This window comes from Camponotus floridanus, unplaced genomic scaffold (assembly GCF_003227725.1).
Source record: "Camponotus floridanus strain SB8 unplaced genomic scaffold, Cflo_v7.5 scaffold24, whole genome shotgun sequence".
In the NCBI taxonomy this organism is placed as follows: domain Eukaryota; kingdom Metazoa; phylum Arthropoda; class Insecta; order Hymenoptera; family Formicidae; genus Camponotus; species Camponotus floridanus.
The window spans coordinates 2,666,430-2,679,766 of record NW_020229370.1 but is presented as its reverse complement, the minus strand read 5'-3'; the positions used below and the strand labels follow the sequence as shown (position 1 = coordinate 2,679,766).

At 40.3% G+C, this 13,337-nt stretch overlaps 1 protein-coding gene across 5 annotated transcripts in view; it reads right to left on the bottom strand.

Annotated features, from left to right (window-relative positions):
- LOC105249853 (cysteine-rich motor neuron 1 protein) overlaps positions 1 to 13,337 on the bottom strand; it is a 254,936-nt gene that overhangs the window by 148,597 nt on the left and 93,002 nt on the right. For 4 of the 5 annotated variants that reach the window (XM_025409056.1, XM_025409057.1, XM_025409058.1 and 1 more), the window contains one exon: positions 10,942 to 10,986. The exons of the other annotated variant lie outside the window; for it this stretch is intronic. In XM_025409056.1, coding sequence (XP_025264841.1) covers positions 10,942 to 10,986 — 45 coding nt within the window. The remainder of the gene's footprint in view (positions 1 to 10,941; positions 10,987 to 13,337) is intronic. 5 annotated transcript variants of the gene reach the window in all.

The window sequence follows — 13,337 nt, the reverse complement described above, 5'->3', positions numbered from 1 at the left end:
CCGCTATCACTCGTGTCCATTCTTCTCCCCCCCTGCCCCACCCCAGTCCCATCACCGCTACCACCATCACCCCCCGTCGCGCGATATCCTTTTATTCTCATCGTAAATTGATTCACGGCCCCGACACGGCCGCGCGGACACGCCACGAAAGTTTCGCCATACCTGAATTATGATACGCGTGTGCGAGTCGCCGGTCACGATCCGGATTCCTCCCGCCCGTCCCTCCCGACAATCTCTAGTCGCGATCTCGACGAAATTAAACGACGCGATTATTATTTCCCAGACTGACGCTACACCTTAATAACACGTTTCGCGTTTACGCGAGACGAGAAATTTCCTCTACGCACGATGCGAAAAGAACGAGGCGTCTTTTAAGAGCCAGCGTGTCCCCTCGAAAGGGGTCCCCCCCCCCTACGCCGAGGTTTACGAGCGGTTTTGCAACGTGTATTGATTTTCGGAAGAGATTTAACAACTTTCACGAATGCTCCGCGTTCATAATTCGGACTTATCCCGAAGCGAGCCGTTCAACGAGACAGAAAAGATAATACGGCGAACGCATTTAGCATTCGCGAGGTTTTCGCAGCTTAATAGCGGCGCATCTGTAACTACCAGATGTATTTAGCGTGACGGCGCGATGCAGCAATGTATGTATTTAAGTTTGCTCGATGCGCCAAGATGCCGCGCGCGTTTCGTGCCTCGCAATTTACATGTTATTCCGGCGTTTATGCATACATTACCTCGGATTATTCTCGCGTTTCGTTACGTTGTTTCAACGTTATTCCAACGTGCCACGCATTACTTTCGCGCAGACGCGTATATATATATGTGCGCCTAATGAAGTAGTCCCGACGAGAGCGAGAGAGAAGGAGAGAGACTGGATAAATAAAGAACGATACGCTCGGACGTTCATTGAAACGTTTCATTAGCAGAGTCTGCGAGATTGCAACGAATTTACATTTTTGACGGATGAATCGCCGAACGGCGCAGCTGACGTAAATAAAAAGGCGCAACGATCATTTTACTCCCGTCCTCGAACGAGTACGTCCCGAGTAAAACGCGTTATCGGGCTCGATCGTTTCTTCGCGATGATCATCAAGAGCGAAACCGGTCGGGGCTTTCGCTTATCGTCCCCGATCGTGCGAGCGAGTCTAATTCGAAAGAGTGTCGCGCGAAGGGCGCGAAACGACGATGCATCGAGAGGATTCCAGAGTCCGCGACTCTGTTTACGACGCCCGGAGAAAATCACTCGACCGGATTTCAAGCGTCGTTCCCTGATTAAACCCAGGCATCTCAGCGTTTCCTCTAGCGATCTCCTCCCGTTTCCATCTCGCGGGCTTCTGCGAACGAAAGCGAAATCCGAGATCCGCGCCCGCTCGCTCGGCGTTTCGTTCCGTCCCGTTCCGTTCCGTTCCGTCCTGCTTTATACGTCATCGTACACCGGAGGACTTTGTTCCCGTTCTACGCGTCGCATCGGCTCCGTTTTCACGGACGAGCGCGGAGGTGGACGGCTATTACGCTCGGGGGGGATTGGACGGGAGACAAAAGAAATGCCAGAGTCAGTGCTGTGTAGTATTAGCGTGTTCGTTGCATCGCGGATTCCGCGAAAGCGGAATGACGGCGAATTCGAGAAACGGAATGCGATGCAAATCGCGCGTGAATCGCGCCAACGCCGAGTGAAAAAAAAATTAAAAATAACACGTACACGTGTCGCGATTTTAAACGAGTATCGCGGCACACGTGACGCAAGTCGCAAATATAATGAAAATATACATCGCGTACCTCTCCGATGCGTTATATAAGTCTTGTTAATTTATATCCCCTCGTGTATTTCGCGCTAAAAAAATATTAAATCTGTGTCACCTGCCATGTATGTTATCGGAATATTCATTTTTTTCTCTTCTCTCCGCGTATGCACGCTTGATATTGAAAGAGGGCAAAAAGCATGCATGCATCTCTCTATCCGGGCAGACCTTGGCCGTATTTAACGAGTCGCGGAGTTAACGTATTTCTCTCGGCGGGAACTTTCCTTTTAAGCAAATGCAGAAAGGCCTCATCAAAGAGCGGTTAAATAGCGCTCGCCCGGCGAGTGAGAACCGCGTTTACCAAAAGATGCTTTTTAGTATCCCTTTTTTTTTTCTCTCTTTCTCGCCCTCCCTTCTCTCCTCTCGGTGCTTCGACGAGAAAACCAGTCATCGATGTATTCGACGCCGGGAGCCGATACGACGCACACACACGCGCAACTAATAAGAGAGGAGAGAAAAAGAGAGAGAGGACTCCGAATGCTTCGAGCTGTTAATTAGCGACGTACTCGCGCGGTATTTCGGTTCGTACTTCGAAGCCCGCGCCGCTTCTCTTCCTGGTGCTCCATCGGCGTTCGCCTCCTCGTTTTTTTCTCCCCTTCTTTTAGATCCGATCGAATCGGCCGATATTGCGCGCAGGACCGTAACACGAAGAAGGAACAAAGAACAGGTTCGAGTGAATGAATTTGATACATCTTTTGTCGCGCGGGCAAGTTTCGACAAAGTAACAACGAAACTATGTCGGATGTAATTCGACTAAGAAAAACAGCGAGGTCGAAAGAAGAGACAAGAGACAGAGTTCGTATAACGTTCGTTACGATTGTATTCCGTTTGGATCATCGTGACCCATTTTATCCGAGTCGATAGTTACGATATAGAAGCGAGTAACGAGAGAGAGATTCGCGTCACGTAGTCATTACGCGGAGCGAGCTAGGGTGACTTTTGTCATCCGTCATGTTTCTGCTTATTTTAAAAACGATGAGATTTTTATCGACTGCGCGTTTCCCTCCTCGTATGACCTACTTTTCGATACATATTCGCGATTATCCCGCGCAAAGGATTCGCTTGTCCCTTTTACGTTTTATTCAATTATATTTTTTCTCTGCGATGTTGTCGCGAATTTAATATTATAACTCGACATTATTCGTTTGGCCATGTCCTTCGATCGTAAAAAAAATTAAATTAAATTAACTTCTCTCTCTCTCTCTCTCTTTCTTTCTCTCTTTAGGAGCGCCACTTAATAAAGTTAAAATTGAACAACGTGATACGATATAATGCTTCAAGTGCGCGATGCTTTTTCAGCTACATCCCGTTGCATCGAGGAAATTATGGTCGTAAAACCGAATAACGACTAGTATAACTGACATAATCGCGAACCGAGAAGTGTGCAAATAACGCCGATGTACTCGCTTGCGGGATGAAAATACATGTTTCATCCACGAATAACGATAATGTATGAAGCGAATCGTCACTCGTGAAGAAATTTGCAATTTATAAAGAATCGACGAAAAAGGACGCTGGACGCTCGCGTAAAAAGTAGAAATGAACTCCTCATAAAGGATTGACAGATTTCTCGAGTTTCGTTTCATCGGCAAGAAAGTGTACGCGACGAGACGGTGGAAAAACCATAAAAGGATTGTGACACTCGAGAGATCGGCGGAGCGTAGCACATAAATCACGGGTTAATTTTTTAAAAAGCATTCGCGGTCGCGATACACTGCAAACGCGCAATTAATCTTGCCCGGTGGGTCCGTCTTTGCCCAGAAAAACCGCATCCACGTATCGTCGTTGCAAACATGTGCAGCGATACCTGTTTATTTAATTTATTCGCTCGCGCGAGCAGTCTTCTAAGAGGTAAAGAGCAAAAGTCAACCGCTTCGGAATACGATGTTTATATTATAACTGAATGGAGAATATATGAATATCCGATATAGTTTCCAGAATGTATACACAGACGCACGCGTACTTGGAAAGCATTTCCAAACAATCCTCGTGACGATTCGAGATTTATTAAACGCGATCGGCAATATTTTACTCGCGCGTAGAACCGCGAGGTATCCAAGTTTTTCTATTCATCTCGGAGTAAACCGTTTTCTTGCGGCGCGTAAAATTTAATTTTCACTGCGTGTTATCGTTTCCAGATAACCGATTCAATTAATCTCGCAATAATGGAACGAAGAAGCAATCTCTCAACGGCATCGTTCGGCAACGAACAAAACGCCGGAGCGACGACGGGTTTGCCGTCGTTTGGCCGCGATAAGGTACGATCGATCCGTCGTCGATCGATCGGCAATAAACAACAGAATGATCGACTTACCGATGATGCAGCAGGAGAGCAGCAGGACCATTACTCGTAACGACCTCATGGTATCTTCCTCGCTCGGGAACACGCAACACACATTCGCCGACTACAACTTTTCCTCTCGTCACGTCATAACCGGAGTCTCGAGACAGAATCGTATACGGTGGTCTTGTCTTTTTCTCTCTCGTTCTCTCAATAAATTTCCATTATACGATCGCCGACGACGTCGACGACGTCAGTATTTACCACTCTCTCGTCCTACAACGCGTCGCACAAACGTGTGTATTCTTCTTCTCTTTCTCTTTAACCGCTTTTTCTCTCTCTCTCTCTCTCCTTCCAGTAGGCGCGACGAGTTACGACACTGTCGCGACGATGAAAAACGTCAGAGTGACAAAAGCGCGGACACAATCAATGTAACGAACTCGTTACGCCGTCACCACTCTATTTCCTTCTGCGTTGCACTTACGCGGTTAAGTTAGGTGCAAGTTCACGCACTCGCGGATGAAATCTGCTTCGCGGGCAAAAATAGAGACGACGATTCCATTTGACGTTGTATACGTCGCACTCCGCTTTATTTCGCCGCTCCTTCCTTCAGCCTGTCTTCCGAGATACGCGTCGACGTCCGTAAACAACGTCGAATTCGAGAGCGCGCGAAACGAGCCCCAGCTCAACCCGCGAGGAGAAACGGTTACTCCTTTGAAACGCGGCAAAGGAGTGACCTTCCTCCTTCCGTTTAACAATGCGACACGACTCGCGGCTAATTATGCGTCTTCTTCGCCGGCGAGACTAGCATTAATGACCTACCGCCGTCGAGACTCGTTTGTCACTAGCGCGACGCGATGTGACGCGACGCGGGCTGTTATAACTCGGCGCCACATTCAGAGCGCTACACTCGGCGTTACCTTCAGCTCGTTCGGCACTCGCGATCGATGGAGGGCGCGACTTGGAACGAACACTTTTAGATATCGCGCCAAACAAAAACGAAACTAGAGAGGAGGATTCCGATATACATCAGCTGTTCAACAGACGTTTCTTCCTACTGTCATCCCGGGGCGAGAAGCGCAAAGTTACCCGCCCCGCGGAAATTAAAGAACGTTTCTCCTCGGGAGTGGAGGGAAGACCTTAACGAAGGAAATTATCGTCCGGACCGTTTTCGCTCCGATAATTAAAATACTCGGTAGCCGGTAATTCCGTTCGACGCAATCTGGATTCGGTCTTCCTTCTCGCTCGTATTTATCTATCTCTCTTCTCCTCTTCCACTCTCCTTCTTCTTCTCCTTCCTACCTCGATCGGCTGCTCCTTCCTTTGATATCCAGCGTTGTTGTTGCCTAACAAAGTTGGAGCACGGTCTGATAAATAGACGCCTCGATACCTTACGTTACGCGGGGCGTCGATATTGCCGGTGCCTGAGCTACAAGGTTGCAGAAGCAACCGATTAGACGACCTATAGCTCTCGAACTACGATCGCTATCTCGAGATCGAGAACTACCCGAAACTCTTCCAACGTTGGAGAGATCGTGAATTCTCTACCTGCTACGCGTTTCCCTTGGTACCATATCACACGACCTCCAAGTAATACATCAAATCTCGGGTAATTCGTCATGCCTAAATATTCCAAAGATATCGCACGACAATCGTAGAATGAATAGATTGTACGATAATTAGAACGCTCCCATAATTGGAATAGGAAGATTCGTATCAAGATTATTGTTCTGCTCTAATCTCCCCCTCTCCTCTCTTTCTATCAAATATATCGCTCTGTACTTATGCATAAAAAAGATGTCATAATTTTTTCCTACACAGAAAAAAGGACATTCTTGTTTTGAAAATATATTTAGTTTTAACATGGAAATCTTGAAATGAGATTACATCGCGTTAATTTAAGAAAAGTATAATTGCTTGAATAATTGCTTACTTGAATGAAGCCATTTTATATAGTTCAATCGAGAAAAATATATTCTTATTCTGATTTAAGATTTAATTTTCTTGAATGGAAAAGAAATAAAATTGGATAGAAAATAACTTTTTTAAATCAAAGATTATAATTTTCTTAAAGTAGAATTAAATAATTATATATTCTTGAGGTGACAATTACAATATTAAATTAAGACGATAATATTGAAATTTAAAATTATTAAATTCTTCCAAGAAGACTATAAATTGTTGCGTATATACGAAACAATGAACGCGTTAGTTTAAGTATATATAAGTTTTGATTTGACACTTATTTTTTTTCTGTGTAGTCAAGTGGGATATCAATTTTTAAATAAAATTGTAAATACATTTAAAAAAAATTGTATATTAAATGCTTCGTAATATAGTTGTATTTGTCCAAGATAAAAAGAAAAAAAACACGATTAATGTAATGTTACCACGTTAAATATTCAGTATCGTTCTATTATTGGCCATGGCTGTGACGTCAAACTTTCAAGGAGGAAGTCGAATAATCTTTACACGCAATCGACCGACCGACCCGCCAGAGGTGAAAAGATCGATCCTTTTATGGTCGTCGTGCTCGAATGTTGTTTCTGCTATTCATCGTAAGCAAAACGGAGCCTACCTAGACCAGACTTTACGATGCCACGAGCGGCGAATTCGATTTAATCCGGGTTACACGACGATCGTGACGAAAGGCGGATCGTATAACGGCCCGTGATTGGAAACTTTATCGACCTGATCGGATATCTCCGCGTGCATGGATAATCCGCGAAATATATGCCGTGTTACCGGTATAATTCTGTGCTTTTTACCATCAAAAATTCTCGACACGCCCGACATCGCGGGTTTCGCATTACGTGACTGAGCGATGAAAAAAACGTCGAAGTTTCACGTGTACATAAAAGTAATGAATTATTCCATATAAAATTTGCTCATCCACACACATCTTTTTTATATTTTTTCATTAAAGCTTTCGCATAATTTTCATAATAAAATATTTGTTTTACATTCCACGTTGATGCATAATTGCGACAATTTTCGAGTTAAACGACATGAAGGAGCGGAAGCTCGGGCATATTCCATGTGTACTGAACATGTTATTAACTAATTTCAAGAAACAAATATCTACAATCAAGAGGCAAAATTATATGGAAAATATTGCAAGAGGATACAGGAAGTCGTCTCCTCGCCGTGGCAACAATTGGAGTCGGGAAAACAAAGTTACAAGCAAGTTTTGCCACCGAGTCGCCTCCGGCGCTTCAGGTAAACTCTTTCGCAAAGTTGTAAGAGCTTTTGTGTTCTATGATTAATACGGGACATCCCGCACGTCGTGCTCGACTCGTGGTACGAATGGCTCGTATGCCAATCGATAAATCATCGTAATTATACCTCCGACGTTGGCCTATAACGTTATCTCGCGGGAGCCGCGGTTGCAATCGACCGTGGAATCTAAGACGGATTTCTTTGTCGCGTTAACGGCGGCCCATTCCCTCCTTCTTCTCTCTCACGGTAAGTAATAAACAAGAGAGACTAAAATTCGCTCTCTCCCTCAATCTTTATATCTACGGTTTATCTTTATAACTCTCTCTAAAGATCTCTGTCGCGAGAAATGATACACGGTGTTAGTCGAGAATAAAGCGTCCCCCCATCCCTCGATGATTCAGATGCACCTTTCGAACGTGAACGCCTTATCGCGTAGAGGTAGCATCTGAAATTGGGTCGCGTATATCAATCCACGTATCAAGAGCAGGCGCCGTAAAAGATTCCTGGAATTATTTATCGCTCGGGGTCGATACATCTTACTAAAAAATGTTAAACAGACCTTGTTATCGCGCGAACGAACGGCCAAGATAGTGAAAGCACATTCTAGGCGCACACGTTAATGTTTATTAATACACGTCGATGTCGCTTATTGGAATTTTTACGGCATTTAAATGTCGGCGAGCAATCAATAGGAGGAATGCAAAATGTATGCAGACATTAGTTTTTTTCTCTTTTCAACAGGCACGAGAGATCTTTTTACCCGGGCGATTAATCCGCATTAGTGTCAGTCGACATTTTTTTTCTGACTCACACGAGCCGTTTGCAATTTATCCGTTTCGTGCAGTAGCTACACGTTTTACACGATGGAGACCCATTTATCAGAAGATGACAGCACGTATAATTTCAAACAATAGTTGGGCGGTGTGTCGAAAAGAAATTAATACCCACATATTAATTCAGCGAAACGAAGGCGTCTTAAGCTAGCCTGACACGCTCACGAACGGTACCTTTGAAATGATCTGTATGAACACCTGTATATGCGCGAGCAGATGTAGGTACCGGAATCATTAATCAACAAAGTCCGCTCTCTAAACTGTAATGCAAATGGAGTCCGTTCACGTTTCACGCAAAGTTCTCGCAGTGGCCTGGAAAGGAAATCACGATTTCGCGAAAGTTGATATTTCGCGCATCCTTCAATCGATTCGCTAAATAAATCCTTATAACAAATTAATTCTAAACCAATTATCATATGGGGGACCGTCCAATTTCCTCGTTTAAAACACTAAAGGTAATTATTTTATGCAATGACACTTGTCGAGACGGCAACATCACCCATTAATTTCGTCAACGGATTGTCCACTTGATGACTGATTCGCTAAATAAATCGTTATAATAAATTAATTATAATCCAATGGTCACGTGAAAACCCGTCCAATTTGCTCGGTTAAACATTAAAGAGAATAATTTTATACAGTGACACTTGTCGAGACGGCAACATCATCCATTAATTTCGCCAACGAATTGTCCACTTGATGACTGATTCGCTAAATAAATCGTTATAATAAATTAATTATAATCCAATAGTCACGTGGAAGACCGTCCAATTTGCTCGGTTAAACATTAAAGAGAATAATTTTATACAGTGACACTTGTCGAGACGGCAACATCATCCATTAATTCCGTCAACGGATTGTCCACTTGATGACTTAAAACGCGAAACGCCGCGGACTCCTGCAGGAGAACCGCATGACAATTACTACCGCGACTGGGGAGGAAGTCCTGAAGTTTAGCGACAAGTCGAAGAGCGAGCGGCAACGCGACACGTCCAACTGTTTCGAAATTCATCGAGTTCCGGGCAGAGTTTCCACGCGAGGGAGGTTGGAGACCGAGCCATTAGACGGCACGGGGTAGGATAGTAAACCCGATGTGTACGCTCTGGAAAGCTCGTCCACACAAAGATCCGTAACGGATTGTCGTGTTGTCCCGGCAAGATACCGATGTACGTGCGTTCGTTCAGCATCCCGAGATTAGGAACGACCGCACGTTGCCGTCCAATGCGCTCGTATTGGCATTCCAGAGGAAAATCGATTAGTCGCGATCGATTACATGCAAGCCATGCTTACACTGTATTTCAGTACAAGAGGGATATCGATAAAGTCGCGTAATAATCGCTCGAAAATAATTGACACCTTTGGAAAGCAAAAGAAAGGAGGCCGTTTGTTATAAATTCATAACGTCATACAATAAATATTTTATATCATATAAAAAATTTACTTTCCCAAGTGCGCTCTTCTTGTTATATGTATTTAATAATTAATCAATAAATAAATAAATATAGCGAGATTATTTATAGGAATTTATTCAATTATTTAAAATTATTTATTCAATTATTTAAAATTATTTATTTAATTATTTAAAATTGTTTATTCAATTATTTCAATTATTGCTTTTACTTGATTATCTTAAAATAAATGTCTGTGCTTTATATTCCGTGTGCTAAGAATAATACCATAAACAAGTAAAAAAGTGCGGTGAATTTATTTTTAGTCATTTAGCGCTCTAAAGAGGATTCGATACAAAAGTCTGAGAACGCGTCACGTCGCATGTTTCGAAACTAACGGAAGATAATAAAATTCAAAGAAGGTGGAGCAAAGTCGCCGAATAAAAGCTTTCGTGCGCGGAAATTTATACCCATGGGAAAATTATTGAAACGCGCCGCCGGCCGTCACGCATATCCCCGTCGCGCACAATATGTATCTTTCAGGATGCACGCAAGAAAGTTGCAGCGGCATTCTCCCCCTCCCTTTACGCGCGCATGTATCTTCTACACGCGTGAAAGGCTTCCGGCTGCTCTCGTTTCTCCCTTTCAGAAAATTTCCTCATTTCGAGCGATAAATTTCAATTTATCTCGCCAGTCAGATGCCCCCAAAGATTGTAATATGTCGCCCGTTATGCAAAAAATTCGGCTGCATTTACTCGTCACATTGTATTATATGTATGCGTGCTATATTTATCCGAAAATGTATTACACGCAATGGGGAAGCAGTATTTAATACTGTTCCATTAACGACAAGATCAGATTGGCACTGTAGCTTTCACGTAAAAAATTTTTTTAATTAAATATATTTTACCAGAGCAATTTTCCGCAAAGGATATCGACTCCATTCTATGCAAGCTAAATGAATGTATGATTCATTGAAATGTGCGTATATAATAATTCATATTTAAAATAAGAGCTCCACATTTTTTTATTATATTAACACACATATAATGTTTTCATCACCTATTGTATGAATATGAAATAATTATACCGCATCAACGCACAATAGCCACTCGAATATAATATACGATTGTTTCTGATAGACAGATTCAGTAGGTTAAAAAATAAGCTTAACAGAGATAATGTTATTGACATCCCCTTTTAAAGCATTGATGCTAATATTGCAAAAAGTTTTCGGCTCATCAACCGGCTTAATGACCAAAAAACAAAGTGTGTTGCAACAAGTTTACGCGTGATAAATTCATGTAACAACGAGGATTTAAACCGACTTGTCTCTTTACGAGTTGCAAATACATGTAATTTTTTTAAAAATCTATTACACTCGGAAACTATGAAATACAAATGAATTTAAGACTCACCGATGCGATCTGCAACAGCGGAATTGTAATATACAATGTTGTTATCTGTAAAATATAAATATTTCCAAATTATGTACATAGTGTCCAAAATAATTAATATTTTAAAAATATATTGCGCGAAATTTATTTAACTTTTTATTCACGTTTTTCAAACAATATTTAATAAAAGATTGCATAATTATCGAAAAAAATTTCTGTAAAATGTAAATTTCTATAAAATGATGAAGATAAAATTTTATTATAAAAATTTAATAAAAATATAATATTTTATATAAATATAATCTAAACATTTAGAAATCCTAATTAATATTAAAATATATTATATATTATATATTATGTAAATATTTTATTAAGTGTTTCACATAAATCTGTCTTATATGTATCACTATACACTAATAAAAAATGAATCGTTGCAAGGATAATCGAACGAATGTTTAATTTCACAACAAATTTAATAAATAAATTGAATAATTTATAAAATCTCACTCGACAATTGCTCCATTGTCTTCTGATGCTATCCCGGGTATACTCCTTCTCTTTTATTGATTATTTCCTTTGTAGGTCATTGATGGCATTGACATTTACTTGCGTAAATACGATTATTATACTCACACTAATTAATAAAATACCAAGATTGCGTAATAGTTTATAAGGCACTCCCGACATTGACACGCATCTTCTTATATCGCAATCGAAGAATAAAAATTTTAATTTACTCGAAAATCAGTCAAAATCACATGCAACTCGCGATAATATTATTCTGGAAAATATATGTTCGCATTTTAAAGCAATTTTATTATTTTATTACATATAAATGAATAACAAATATACAAATTAAAATAAAAGATAAATATTCAATTGAATGTATAATAGATTTAGGTTGACTAAATCTTTTGAAGTATGCGAGATTTAACAATGAGCAAACACCGAAAATTTATGTAATATATTGATAGACATTAATAACGTGGAATCAATTACGACTGTTCTCTCTTACTCTACCGTGCCGCGATTTTGTTCAATTTGGATTCGAGCCAAACTAGATTTCGTGACATTTTGCAACCAAAAAAACACAAAAATGATATCCGCTTCACTTTAATACCGAATAATATTACGCAAGTTGAGTTAATGGCGAATAAAGACGCGATAGACCATCCGAAAATGTACGTATAATCTCGGTTTTATATTGCGAACATAAATATTTCAAAAGCCTATGAGAAATATACGTATTATTCATAGTCTTTACGTTACTTAATAGCCACTCCACGTCCTTCATATATGAGAATTTATTAATTATCTTACTATTAACGATTAATTTATTAATCGCTAATTGTTACCATGGTCAATGGTAGGAAACAATCGCGTTTTGAAAGTAACACGACGCACAGAGCGGCTCACACATCACTACTGTCTTGCAGTCTCGCCGCATGAATGATAGCAAGGTCACGATATGTAAACGGCGCGTTACGTCACGAGCGTCGAACAACGCGTGTTGTCATCCCCTCCCCCTTTCCTGACGGAACGTGCAATACGAAATAAATGTATACGAAATATTCTACTTCTTTTGACTTTCAAATTTATCATTACTAAATATCGTATCTTGTTAATTTAACCACTCAATTTTGCGATTCGCATATATTATTATGCAATCTAGTAATGAATGAGTAATTAATACATCACAATTAAATCGACAAAATTTAATTTCCAGCATACTTGAGGAAATAATTAGCGTTATAAATGTAGCAATAAAACAATAATGTTGAAGTCGTGTTCCGTATTACTTTAATTTATGCATCAAATGAATGTATCGAGAAAAGTAGGTAGTATCTGCTTTGATTATCGCATTGATATGTTTACTTTGTTAATCGCGTAAATTAATTAATTGTATAGGCTGATAATTTCCAATTTATAGAGAATAATTACAACAATTATTTATCAAAGCAGATGTTTTCCTTGTCATATATTCAGAAGGAAGAATTATAAATTATTATCTCATTGCGATATTATTTCAAAGCGGCTTCAATTCGATACAAATAACAAAAACTCACAACAGCATGAACTATTTGTTAACAATAGGTATATTTTTTGTATGCTGGAAATGTACTATGCTCGCAACATTTAAATCTCGATTATGTATTTTTTGACCAAACTAATCAATAACTCGGTTCGTATCGTGTTGTATCACAATGATATTGATATCATTTTCGTGTTTCTCGGTCATTAATAGAACATTGCGAATATAATACAGATCAATTCCGAACTAGTAATATCATAACACATTTAATAAAAAATCAATCTCACATATACATATTCTAATATTTACAAATGCATCGCACAAATTGATATTTGTAATATCGTTATATATTTGTTATACTCTTCGTATTTTGCAATTTATTTCA